General features: G+C 29.2%; 1 protein-coding gene across 1 annotated transcript in view; it reads right to left on the minus strand.

The window, feature by feature from the left end:
* Positions 1–5,322: 5,322 nt before the first annotated feature.
* The window catches only part of LOC107454625 (melanopsin-B-like), a 206,583-nt gene continuing 196,900 nt past the window's right edge, over positions 5,323–15,005 (minus strand). The window contains exons 3-4 of the mRNA XM_071183841.1: positions 12,353–12,589; positions 5,323–6,285 (exon numbers count right to left, since the gene is read on the minus strand). Of these exons, the coding sequence (XP_071039942.1) occupies positions 6,118–6,285; positions 12,353–12,589 (405 nt within the window). The 3' untranslated portion in view covers positions 5,323–6,117. The remainder of the gene's footprint in view (positions 6,286–12,352; positions 12,590–15,005) is intronic.

A 15,005-nucleotide genomic window follows, 5' to 3' on the forward strand; every position in this document is an offset into this window, starting at 1 on the left:
ATTTGTATTCATTTGCTCCTTATATTAATAATTTTACGACATTTACACTTTAACTCTGAACACACTGTCAGATCGACACACTTACTGAAAAAAAAAAAGAATATTTAGATGACCGCCATATACGGAAGGATCCGTTACTGAAAAAGTACGAGAAATTTGATGAATTTCTCAAAAACTGGATGTTAGATATATTTTAAGGACAAAAATAACATTTTAGGGAAATTACGGTATTTAATAAACTTAAACTTGATTTCGGATAGCGAAGTTATTAGATTATCATAGATCTAAAATGTAAGCAACGTTAAATGGTAGTTCATTTTTACATTTACAATTTCTATTAAAATTTTCTTTAAAATCAGCCCTCAACTTTTTCACTATTTACAAACAAATGATGTACAAAAAACGAATCATTTTGAATAACTTATCTAATGATCTGAGTTTTACGTTCTAAGTTACAATTTTCATGGTTCAAAGGGTACACTTTAAGCATACTATTTAATTAGTACCGATACTAACCGATTAGTACAAAAAAAAAACCCAGAGAATCTTGAAAAACTTTAATTCTAATGATTAATGTTTCACGTTCTGAACATGCTATCTCAAAGGTTTAAGGGTTAAATTTTAAGCATTATGTTTAATTTTTACGGGCGTCAGTTTTAAATTACAAAATTAAAAGCAAAATCTTTTTTATTTCTGAATAGTTTAATATTTAAAAATAAAAGGGATTCTTTTTATTTCTAAGAGTCAATTGTTTAGTCATTGTATTTCTCGAACTAATTGTGAAAAAAACTTTTTAAATACTTAATTTTGAAAATAATTTATACAAAGACAAAGATAATTGCACTCATAAAACAATATTTAGTAAATATTTATTATTGTAAATCATAATGATGATATTATACGTAATTATAAAACAAATATATTTTAAATTGCAAAGTTTTCTATTTTAAAAAAAGTGCCTAAATAATGTCTGAGATAGGGAAAAAAATCTCGAAAGCTGCATCAGCAACTTCCTTTAAATTTCATACATCTAATATTTTGACATTTAACATATAAAGAGAGTATAAAAATTTCTACATTTTAATGTCAAAAGTGGACACAAAGTTTCTGATGATTATTTAATTAAATAATGAGAAATAATTAACTAATATGAAAATTTAATAGTTTTTAGTTAGCCAGTTTTATTTATAGGAGAAATGAATTCTACAAATATGAAAAATGTGGTAAAAATAGAAATAACTTTCGACTGCTTATCAGACTTAACTGCACTGAAAACATTTTGAATCAAATTACGATAAAAAGTACAGGCACTCAGGGTGCCGGTATATTTTTTTTCCGTAAAATGCATTTTTACCGGGACATGTTACGGAACAAAAAAATCTCATACACCATAATTTCTATAGTAATGATTACCATGAAATCACTGAATCACTTTAAATAAATATAACTGTAAAAAGTACGGTATAATGGTGAAAATGGATTTTATGGTAAAAGGGATTTTATGGATGATGCACCCAAATTACAAATGTATTAGTACTTTATACCGTAATTTGATCCGTAACTTTTCACAGTGTACTGATGCTAGAGTTTCCTGATTTCACCTGATAGTCCCCTGATTAGTATCTTAGAAGCAGAAAATCTAATATTTTGTTAACAGTTACACTTGCTAAAAATGTGTCTGATTTTGCAAAAAGCACTTTTTGTTTAGTTTGTAAGTATCTTCCGTAGGTCCCTCAAATTGGAAGATTGCATCTTAATACATAAAAATCTAATCATTTGGTAAAAATATAAAGAGTTTATGACTTTATTTTATTTTGCACACTAAACCCTCAGACAAATACTATATATTTCCACTATAAAAATATCCATTTTAATTTATAAAAGTAAAATAACTTTACATAAGGAATGTTAAAAGTTTGATGAAATGTACTGTGCATTCTCATGCTTGTTGTATTTGTTGTTTAATTTTGCTTCATGACTTTTAATATGTACTAATTAAACACTTTATCTGTTATGTGTGCCCCTAAACCCGTTGGCGCCGATGGTGATATTTTTTCTAGTCTCTAATTACAAGCAAAAGTATATTTTGGGATTTTTTAATTATAAAAACAATCTAATAGTTGCTAAAAAAATCTGTTAGACTCTCAGAAATATATTTCTACTAAAATATGAAATCCAAAAAAAAAAAAAAAGTAATTTGAAAATTTCTTCTTTCATTTACATTCAGAAATTTATCAATAATTGATTTTGTAAATTAAAGAATTATTTTAAATTATTATTTTCCTTCGTATAAATAACTGAAAATAAGCATGAATTTAAGAAATTATTGTTTGCAAGTGAGCCTTGTTTAAACGATTTTGCTTTTAAGGTAGAAAGAGACATCGGTGTTTCCTCCATTTTATTACCATAAATTATTAAAAAGCATAATTTTAATATTTTTCACTTATTTTAACCTAAGTTATTACAAAATAATGAAAATAATATTAAGAATATGTTTAAGGAAAATCCTGCGTCAAAGGGTAAATTGATGTAGTTTGGTAATAATTAATGTAGATTGTATCTTATGAAACCAAATCCTATCATTAGGTAAAACGCAAAAGATGTAGTGACGTTATTTTATTTCGCACACCCTTAGACCAATCTTCTTTGCTTCTGCTATAAAAATATCCATTTCAATTCATAGAAAAAAATGTTCTTCCTCATAATTTATGTCATTAAATTTACGAAATATACTGTACATTCTCACATTTTTGCTGAATACATAAATAGATTTTTTGAATACATCTACACGAAACTGCGTAATTCATTGTACCAAAATATTACATTGTATACATGGATATTTGTATACATTGTATACATGGATTTTATACATGGCTGCTTGTTATACATTCAAATACAATGGTAACATTAATACTATTTAATAAAACATTTCCTCTGAACATAGTTGCTCGAATTAATCCCATTAAGTGGTAATCAAAAGTATTTTTAGAACCATTATTCTATATATTGGAGTGAAAATGACCCATTATAAATAATTATTAGACGTTAAAAGTGATAGAATAAAAAAATGTCACTAATGTCCAAGAGATAGGTTTTTCACTTCCGAATTTAAACGGATCTATTCTCAAGTGTAAAAAGTGCATACATTTTAGGTTTAGAGTTTTATATTATTTTCATACGTTTTAACGAATTCAATTTTGCATTGGTAATGATGGAGTTTTGTCATCAAAATTTCGACCACTTTTCGATTGGCTAGAACATTCTACAGCAGATTTTTGTTCAATGATAATGCACGTATCAACTGTTTCCTTACCGATTTAGGAAGAGTTTATATAGGTTCAAATATTATCATCGAAATCAATACTATCACCAAAATAAATTTATCGTCTATTAAAAACCTTACCATTTTCCGTTTAACTAAAACTGTAACTGAAACTATGATGACATCATGAGTTTCAATCGCTTTCCGACTATTTTCATAACTTATTTTTCTACTTTTATGTCCCTACTTTTATCGATTTCATGCCGGTGAGGACGGAATCTTACAATCGAAATTTCGACCTTTTTCTGACTAACTAGATCACACAAATCTCTAATGAAGCACCGTATCTTATAACAATGCAAGTTTCAATCACTTCCTGACAGTTGAAAGCAGAATTCTATAGAATAGAATTATCAGTAGAAATAGGATAGAACAGAATTTATCATTGATGATTGAAATTTGTTAAATTTCCGGTAATCTAGCATGTTCAAAAATCAGCTGGAGTTCTGTGCGTAATGCTGATATTATGGTAAAATGTGTAGCATAAGTACACGCGTAATGAGTGAAACTTTTTCTTTCCCTTATACGCTTTTCTTATGGCCTATATACAACTATTGAGTACATGATGATAAATATATTTAGAGTATATTTAAACTGCACATTTGTTGAAAATGTTACTAAAGTACCATTAACCCTTATTAACGTCGCAACGTTGAAAAAAAATATATTAGTGGTGTTAGGGTTAGTTCACAGTGGACGCTGATGGTAACATCTCAACACATAGTTACTTCAATTCAAATGCAGAATAGATCCATGACGTCACTCCATACGTATCAAACAACAGGCGTCATATGTGGACAATACACATTAGATGTTATACGCTGAGACGTTGCCGTCGTCGCTTTCTCTGAACCGAGCCATTGACTGTTATTGGCAAGCTTACAATTATATAAAATTCCAGCTAGGGCTAAAGGTAACTGTGATTGGCAAAAGTAAAGCATAATTCAAACATAGTAGTTTTCCCTATAAAGAAGTGGGATTTTGTATACTACTGTACTCCAAAATTTGAATACATTTTGAGTATATTTGGATAAAAATTTAAATATTTAAATATATGAATTTTCTCAGCAAATACATGTACCTAAGCATTGAAGCAAATTACATTAAAATAGTGTATACTTAAATACAATATTCGCTTGGTTTAAAAAACTGTAAGAGCACACTTACATGCAAATTGAAGTACATACTTAAGATACATTGTACTTTAACCATTAAATAATTTAATTTTTCACGTAATTTATTTTAATAATAAAACTAAGTAAACTACAGACAGATATAATTCGGTAATAACATATTATGGTCCGCAAAAGTCCCCCAAAAAATCTCCATCTTTTAAACAGTACATCCTAGCACTAAGTACTTATTTTGTATCTTTAATCGCTAAAACACGTTTTTTGTAATTTTCATGAATGAAATTTATGTTCCGATTACATTTCAAAATGTGGCTTCTTAAAACATGAAATAAAAATTCAGGGTTTATAATGAACAATATAATTATAACCCCTGGATGTATAAAAGGTAAAAATACTAAATTAGGCACAGATGCAAATTATAAAAAGTACAAATCAGAAAAAATAAATTTTTTCAATAATGAAAAACAACAAAGCATATTTAAAACACTATGTAGCATGAACTATAATACTTAAGGACGATATACTCTGATATCATCAAGCTGCTTTTCTGATATCACCCTCTAGCAGTATTCAAAGGAAACGGTTAGTTGATGCAGTAGATTTATATGGTTTACATTCTAATGTTACACTGCTTCTTTGTTATATTTTTTGTTGATTTCTGATAATTAAGAACGATGAATATATTTGTAACACGATGCAGGATGATGTACTTCATTTAATGAGATTAGTACTTAAGTTTTTTTGCTTCATTCCAATAACAATTGTAGAATAAAGGTAGAAATTCGCGAATTAATGTTAATGTTTCCAAATTATTTAATATTGTACAGTTATGTAGAAACATAAAACTTTTCTAATCAGTTTAATTCCTTTATTTTCGATTTTAATTCTATTATATGAAAAAAGCGTTTGGTCAATTTTTTTTTATTCTTGTTTATTTCCCTTTTGTCATATAATAAACTCTTTTATGAACTGAGAAAATATAAATAATATACATTAATAACGATCTTACTAAAGAATTTACTCTTTGGTTTAAAAGGAATAATTATGCAGATCATTCATACAAATATGTTTCTTATTAGACATACAAACATTAAAGTACCAGAAAAATAGTTTAAAAGAAGGTGCTTAAGCAGTTTCGTAGTTGGATAAGCGCAGCGTAGAGGGCGTTGCCTTTATTTTTAAAATGTTTTTAGTTGTTCGAACTAGTGAGTGATTATTTTTATAAAATTTGTTTACTTTACTTTATTAATTTAATCAGTCACAGAAAAAAGAAATTTTGCCCTTAAGAATAGTGATTTAAAAAATGTTTAAATTTAAATATCTTTAACACTTTTTTAGAAACAAACTTAAATGTTTTTTTTGTTGAAAAAATTTACGATTTCTTTTAATTTTTTGCTACAAATTTGTCTTTTAAACTTGTCATAAAAATACATGCAAAAATACCAAATGTTGACAATAGCGAAATAAGACTAAAAGATTAAATGAAAATAATAGTACCACCATCTATGTACAGCATATGCATTCAGTTTTTAGTCAGAACTTTTTTTCGGATAAGGAAACTGCACATTACGTTACCTTAATTTACATATGAAAATTTCAAAATTTCACTGTTTTAAACTCAAGTTTCGTGTACTATTTTCATGAGATGTGTATAAGCTACAGTCATAGTTTCTGAGTTTCAATGTATTCTTTTCCATTCCCAAGAACATGGTTTGATATCACAGTATTTACTATAGTCAGCCCACGCTTAGTGTCCAGGCTGATGTCAACAGTGGATTCTCTTTTTCGTGTCCAAGTGGCTGGAAGTTTGGCGAGAAGTGCTTCTCTTATCTGAAAGGAATTTAGATACAGATTTAGAACATATTTCATGGCATCGGGCGTTTCACATCAAATAGAAAAATGTAATTAAAATACGTGGTAAGCCTAAATGATTCTTTTAGTTTCAAATGACTGTTTATTTGCAGGTATATGACATACAAAGAGAAGTGATACATGGAAAGATGCTTACACGAATCAATTTTCTGGTATATGCTTCAAATGTTTAATATGTGCACCCTTCGTCACTCGGTAGCAAGATTACAAGACAATAATTATGCAGCAATAATTACCATTATAACAATAATTCTTTCAATTATAAACTTTTTCCATATGGCGAGTGGTTTGCAGGTTGAGAAAGGTCAGAAGTGCATCCCTTTCCTTACATAGATGTTTTTTAAGGTAAATACCCATTTTCTGTTATACTGTACGCTGATGCTTTTTTAGGTAAAGGTCCATTGCCCGGTATTTTCTCCTCTGATGATTAGTCTGACGTATCTGTTTCAGTAAAAAATGTGGACAAGCATTCCTACTTCCCTCTACCAGCACAATATGTAAAACAATCCATTCCCCATAGGGAGGTAGCTTGGAATTGAAGAACTAGTGCTGTACGCTTGTTGCTTTAAAATTTTGTCAATCGGCATTCTTCCCAATGGTAAACTATTTCTGGCATTACCTTAAATAATGTGTTTACACAAATGTCGGTCAAAGCACTAATGCCGTTTTTTGGAGCATTGTGGGAGTTATATACTTCATTCGTCACGATTTGGAATAAGGGATACACAAACTTTGTTCTTCATAAAATTATGTACCCTTAGGGCCAACTACACCATAGGAAAGTGTCACTACTACTGCAACGGACATAAAAACGTGCAAATGAATATCCGTAACAAACTGACTTAACATTGAAATGCGAAACTGGTGACCAAGGGTGTTAACATTTTTAGCATGTTCCAACTGTAAGCTATTTACTTATGAAAAGTTTAAGAATAATTTAAGCTAACCCATTATTTTCCGTTTTTAAAGCTGAATTTCACTGAATGTTTGTGAATGATATTCTACTATAATACTTATAAATTTTTTTTAATAATTATTTTTAACTGTTATATTAAATTTTGACCATTTCTCGCCAGCGCTATATATGTTGACAAAAAAAAATTGCTTAAAATTGTTTTAAAAAATTAAAAGCGTTTTCGATCCAACTTTTCAATACTTAAAGTGTTTTTAATAATCACTTTATCGTTTTAAACTCATTAAAATGTGAAAATATTGAGGATTATTTAATGTTTTTTTTCTTTTAAGTGCAAAAAATTCTCTCAAAATCGACTACTTTTTTCACAGAAAAAGTTTTACAAATTTTATATCCGCATAAAAATATTTTTAGGAGTAATACAGTATACACTTTATGCGTTTTTCTAAAGCTTTACAAGTTTTATTTATTTCATATGTTTTTCGTAAAAAAGATTTAAAAGTTTTACATTAAAAAATATATTCTTTAAAAATATTTTATGGAGAATTACCTTTTTTCTTTAAATAACTCAAAAGAGGGGGATTTCTGAGTTATATGTTTGAATCACCCAAAAATAAGCACTTCTTCATATCTTGATCCTATTTTTTTAAATATTTAGTTTTATATGTATTAAAGTTTAGTAAAATTTTGTAAGTTTAATGTGATTTAATATGAAGATGTTGGATATGTTTTCCTTACATAAAAAAGTTTTAAGGGTTTAATATTTTATATATTTTGATGTGTTGTTTTAAACACTTTTCAAATCTAGTGAGTTCTTTTTACGTATTAGAGCTATGACTCTTTTTTTAAAAAATGTTTTAGTGAAAGAAACTTAAAACAGTCTTAATTAAATTCAGTACGTAGTCCCTAGACATTTTAAAGATTCAAATCGATAAACAAAAAACTGTAAAAGAGGAAGTTAAGTCCTAAGAAACCCGCAAGGGAAAATCACGTGAAAAATGATGGAATGTTTTTTCTACTGACTTTTTATCAAAATTAATGGAAAAAAAAATATTTTTCTCACGGTGTTAAATAGAATTGCAAAAAGTTTTGCACTTATTATAAAATAGTTTTGCATTTTTAAAGGTTTATTAAAATTTTGTCTTTATTTATACGGACTATTTTTATGTCTGGGGAAGTATTTTTATTAAACCCTTCAAAACGAATTAAAAAAAGCTTAGTTTTTCTAGAATTACAGTCATTAATTTGCGAAATCTTAGACGTTTTCCTTCAAGTAAAGATTTGATAAGAAAGACTGACTTTAAAATAAATGAATTTTACATAATTCAGCATATTTATTTTTGCTTCGTTGTTGGTTGTTTTACTTTTATTTACTTCTTTTGTTTATTATTTTCATGTTAATCTGGTAGAAAAGAAGGCAGAATTATTAGGCACAAAAGGAATAAAAACTTAGACTGGAGAAATCAAATAAAAAATAAAAAAAACTCCTCAAATTTTTTGTAGCTCATCAGTCTCTTTTCCATTTAATTCATCACCATTAATTTAATCTTTTTTTCGAAATTCATCATTTATTTTAATTATAAGCTAAGAAAATGCAATTTAATATGTTTTTTAAAACTTTAATAAAATAACTCAAGTTAAAAATTGAGTGTAACGAACGAAATAAATGAATAATAATGTAAAATATCGAAATATAAAAATAATGATAAATATAAAAAGTAATAATAAACAATAATATAAAAAATAGTGAATGTAAAAAATGTTGTGAGTAAACCATATTCTTTAAAAATTAATAATAAAAGCACAATAAAAATGATATAAAATTATTTGTATTGATGGGATTAAAAATTAAATTTACGATCGATGGTTTTTAGCAAAGTACTTATCAATGCCAAAAGAAATCTAAAAGGATGATAGATCGCAAGATTCCTGGTCAATGTGTCATGAGACAATGCTATCGCCCGTGCAAATTATTTTAGTAATATTTCTTGCACAAAATGTTGGGAAGCAGAATGTTACATATACAAAATACAATAGGAAAGAAATTTACATTGCCACCAATATCAAAATGAAAAGAATCATTACTTAAAGTTAAAAGAACGATGGAACGTGGGATGTTTACTCTTACGTGGACTAGCAATATGGACAAGAACAAAATATAGGTCAACATTATTCCATGTTGGCAAAATATAGCGGGACAAAACGTTGACGAAATATTCTAGTTGACATTGAAGAAATATTGTGGAACAGACTCTCATGTTGAAAAGAATGTGGATCTGAATTCGATATTTCTAACTTCAATAGAATACTTCTTCAATAAAATCTCACGTTGACAAAATAAAGTAATGCAGAATTTCAAGCGGATAAAATGTAATGGGATAGAATCTATCGCAGACAAAATATAGTTGAATAGAGAACCAAGTTGACAAGATATAGCTCGAGGAAATATTTCGTTGACAAAACAACGAGGAACGTAATGTAAATGGACAAAATATAGTTGGAGATATTCTTAGGTTGGTAAAATAAAGCGGGGCTGAGTGTAATTGGACTGAATATTTCGTTGAAAGAACAAAGTGAGACAGAATCGCAAATAGATTATATATAATTCGAGTTATTCTTACTTTTGTCAAATAAAGCAATACAGAATATAGTTGGATTGAATATTTCGTTGAAAGAACAAAGTGAAACGGAATCGCAAATGGGCAAAATATAGTTGGAAATATTCTTAGGTTGGTGAAATAAAGTGGGGCAGAGTGTAATCGGACTGAATATTTCGTTGAAAGAACAAAGTGAGACGGAATCGCAAATGGGCAAAATATAGTTTGAGATATTCTTACGTTTGCAAAATAAAGAAATACAGAATATAATTGGACTGAATATTTCGTTGAAAGAACAAAGTGAGACAGAATCGCAAATAGATTATATATAATTCGAGTTATTCTTACTTTTGTCAAATAAAGCAATACAGAATATAGTTGGATTGAATATTTCGTTGAAAGAACAAAGTGAAACGGAATCGCAAATGGGCAAAATATAGTTGGAAATATTCTTAGGTTGGTGAAATAAAGTGGGGCAGAGTGTAATCGGACTGAATATTTCGTTGAAAGAACAAAGTGAGACGGAATCGCAAATGGGCAAAATATAGTTTGAGATATTCTTACGTTTGCAAAATAAAGAAATACAGAATATAATTGGACTGAATATTTCGTTGAAAGAACAAAGTGAGACAGAATCGCAAATAGATTATATATAATTCGAGTTATTCTTACTTTTGTCAAATAAAGCAATACAGAATATAGTTGGATTGAATATTTCGTTGAAAGAACAAAGTGAAACGGAATCGCAAATGGGCAAAATATAGTTGGAAATATTCTTAGGTTGGTGAAATAAAGTGGGGCAGAGTGTAATCGGACTGAATATTTCGTTGAAAGAACAAAGTGAGACGGAATCGCAAATGGGCAAAATATAGTTTGAGATATTCTTACGTTTGCAAAATAAAGAAATACAGAATATAATTGGACTGAATATTTCGTTGAAAGAACAAAGTGAGACAGAATCGCAAATAGATTATATATAATTCGAGTTATTCTTACTTTTGTCAAATAAAGCAATACAGAATATAGTTGGATTGAATATTTCGTTGAAAGAACAAAGTGAAACGGAATCGCAAATGGGCAAAATATAGTTGGAAATATTCTTAGGTTGGTGAAATAAAGTGGGGCAGAGTGTAATCGGACTGAATATTTCGTTGAAAGAACAAAGTGAGACGGAATCGCAAATGGGCAAAATATAGTTTGAGATATTCTTACGTTTGCAAAATAAAGAAATACAGAATATAATTGGACTGAATATTTCGTTGAAAGAACAAAGTGAGACAGAATCGCAAATAGATTATATATAATTCGAGTTATTCTTACTTTTGTCAAATAAAGCAATACAGAATATAGTTGGATTGAATATTTCGTTGAAAGAACAAAGTGAAACGGAATCGCAAATGGGCAAAATATAGTTGGAAATATTCTTAGGTTGGTGAAATAAAGTGGGGCAGAGTGTAATCGGACTGAATATTTCGTTGAAAGAACAAAGTGAGACGGAATCGCAAATGGGCAAAATATAGTTTGAGATATTCTTACGTTTGCAAAATAAAGAAATACAGAATATAATTGGACTGAATATTTCGTTGAAAGAACAAAGTGAGACAGAATCGCAAATAGATTATATATAATTCGAGTTATTCTTACTTTTGTCAAATAAAGCAATACAGAATATAGTTGGATTGAATATTTCGTTGAAAGAACAAAGTGAAACGGAATCGCAAATGGGCAAAATATAGTTGGAAATATTCTTAGGTTGGTGAAATAAAGTGGGGCAGAGTGTAATCGGACTGAATATTTCGTTGAAAGAACAAAGTGAGACGGAATCGCAAATGGGCAAAATATAGTTTGAGATATTCTTACGTTTGCAAAATAAAGAAATACAGAATATAATTGGACTGAATATTTCGTTGAAAGAACAAAGTGAGACGGAATCGCAAATAGATTGTATATAGTTCGAGATATTCTAACTTTGGTAAAATTAAGCAGGATCGAGTATAGTTGGACTGAATATTTCGTTGGAAGAACAAAGTGAGACAGAATCGCAAATAGATAATATATAGTTCGAGACATTCTTACTTTTGACAAATAAAGCAATACAGAATATAGTTGGACTGAATATTTCGTTGAAAGAACAAAGTGAGACGAAATCACGAATGGACAAAATATAATTTGGATATTTTTAAGTTGGTAAAATAAAGCGGGGTAGAGCATCACGTTGGCCAAATATAGTTGGGCAGAATCCTACACGGATAGCGCGACTGAATACTCTACGGACAAAATACAGTGCGAAAGATTCTCACTCGGGAAAAAATATTAGGAGCCAGAAAGTGTAATAGCAATTAAAATAATTTATAGATACTGCGTTTTTATACACAAAAGATTTTGAAATTGCCTGAAACAGCAATTAAACAACCTGTTTTAATTTTCTATCAAAATTACATGCTCAGATATATTTATAGTCAGATAGTAAAAAAGTTCACACGATAAAAAAAGAAGGAAAAAAAACTCAACTTACCTGTGAGTTGAAGAAGAAGTAGACAATAGGATTATATATGACGCTAGTTTTGGCAAATATGGCTGGGCACACTGACGAAACAGGACCTAGTAAATGCTCATATCCTGCAGAAACCATGAGAGATGCAACAGCATATGGTGTCCATGCAAAAAATGTACATGCAATCATGGCACTGGCCATGAGAGTTACTTTGTGTTCTGCTTTTGCAGTTGAACTTTTACCAGACGGCTTCGGTGACTGAAAATAAAAGGAAAAAAAAAAGATATGTCACGAAAATTGAATAAATATACAGAATTCTCGAATCAACATTCTTATTATACATAAAAGCTCATAATTTAAGTTAAATTTTAAAGGAAAAACAAACTAAAAATGCTGGTCCAACACTCATCGAACTTGGTCACATTGCACAGACTATTTCATAATAATCACGCCTTCAATTTTGACCTTTTGTGTAAAATGGTATATTTGCGTTTGTCGGTCGCAAGTGAATATCAAAATAAGTTATTCTATAAAAACAATTAATTTATTTTATAAATAGAAATTTACGTCAAAGAAATTTTTTATTTATTTTTTCATTTTTCATTTTTTTCGAAAACTTAACAAAATAGATGTTCCTCCAAATGAAAAGAAATAAAAATAAGCAAAAATTTTGAATTTTTCTGCACAACTTTTAATCAGCAACTTTTATGAAAAATGTTGCTGATTAATTGTTTATCATTAAAAGTCAGTTAACAAAATTAAGAAAACGAATGCCAAAAATTAAACTTAAAATAAAAGATAGCAAATATAGTTGGAAGAAAATTTATGTTTCGGAGAAAAAATAATTTTATGACGAAAAAAAAATTAAGCAGCTGTTCTTATATGGTATTCTGCGAAACTCTAGTGCTACGAGGGAGTAAAAAAAGGGTTTAGAACTTTTTTTTACCTCACGGTAATTATTTTTGAAGCCTGTATTTATATTTTGATCTAACAAATAATAAATTTTTTTATTTTAATTTTTCGATTGTCTTCATGAAATTACAAAGTAAAATGCCAATAAGAAGAAATAGCAAATTTTATTTTTTAAAATAATTTATTTTTCTGAAAACAATTTCTTGAAAATTGCATTTGTTTTTCCCATCGTACTTTCAAAATCAAAATAAAATAACTAATTCCGTTAATGTAGAAATATGTTTCTCGGGTAACCATTTTCTACGTTTATAGCTGTTTTTTTTATTTTTAGGTTTCATGATTCTTCATGAAAGTTAAAAAGCTTGCATCATTTTTAGTTTTCATTTCAACGAAAACCATCAGATTATTTGTTTCATTCGCATGCATTTACACAAAAAAAGAATGTGCAATGCATATACACCAAAAACAAATTCAAAATTAAATTGGACACAGCGCGAAGATCGGAAATTCAATTGTGGGACATAAGTCTACACTGGGAAACTAATTTTCGTTTCATTAATACAAATATTTGATCATGAGCCGCGATGGCTCAATGGATAGAGCGCTCGCCTTCTAATGAAGTGAACCGGATGCGGGGACCAATAGCTGGGGTCGACACGAATTCCGCATCCAGCTTGCACCGACCACAGTGCTGACTTGAAATATCCTCAGTGGTAGACGGATCATGGGCTGAGTCCCCTTGCCATCAGGCTAACCGTGGAAGGTTCTCGTGGTCTTCCTCTCCATGTAATGCAAATGCAGATTAGTTTCACTAAAAAGTCCTCCACGAAGGCAAATTTCTCCCAATACGTGATCCAGGAGTTTCCTTGTCTTTAATTGGGTTCAAAATTACAAGGGTATGGAGTTGAACATTAGTAGTCGTAAACCCAAAAATTGGATCTGCTGTTCAACGACGGTTATAAAATAAAAAATTACTTGATCTTGCTTATTTCGGTTGTGAGGATTTCACTGTTGAATATAGTTTTGCTCCTAATGCTGCAAATGATATTAAAAGGAGATTTTTAGTCTATATTTTGTCGCAATATACAAGTTTCAAAAATGTTTTGTGTAGCAGGGGGTCGCAGTAGACGTTGTGTAGACATTGCGACAAATGTTTAGGAGAGTTAAGGCATATCGTCAGAATTAAAGTTGCATAGGAATCCACTCCCGGAAATGTCATTGTACGCGGCAAGGGACACTTCTCTATCATAGCCTGTTCAGAATCATACGAAGAAATAGTTAATAATAGGGAAGCGTCCTCATATGACGTGAGTTCCCTATGCAATTTTAATCCCGATGATGTATCTTAACTCCCCTAGAAGTGTGTTGCAACATTTATGCGACCCCCTGTTATCTATAACTATTTTAAACTTGCACATTTCGTCAAAAAATAATTATAAGTGTCACTTAAAAAAACTGCAGCTTAGAGAGAAAAAAACCAATTGCATTTAAAATCAGCGAAGTGAAAATATCCAAGATCTGTTAAAAAAATCTCCTGCAACCGAAAAAAAAAATGTTCTCAAGTGTTATCAATAAAAAAAACGATGAAATTTTTTTTATTCCTTTTATACTTAACTTTATTTTTAAGGTCGGTGTTGAACAACCGACCTAATCATTGCTCTTTTTAAATATTTTGAAATAAATAAAGTAATATTTTGTTGATTAATACTATCACATTTGTTTTTATATACTTTATTTATAAGATGGTAGTTAAGCCGTGAAA

The sequence above is a fragment of the Parasteatoda tepidariorum genome, chromosome 3, assembly GCF_982258835.1.
Source record: "Parasteatoda tepidariorum strain Cologne lab strain chromosome 3, Ptep-v5.0, whole genome shotgun sequence".
In the NCBI taxonomy this organism is placed as follows: domain Eukaryota; kingdom Metazoa; phylum Arthropoda; class Arachnida; order Araneae; family Theridiidae; genus Parasteatoda; species Parasteatoda tepidariorum.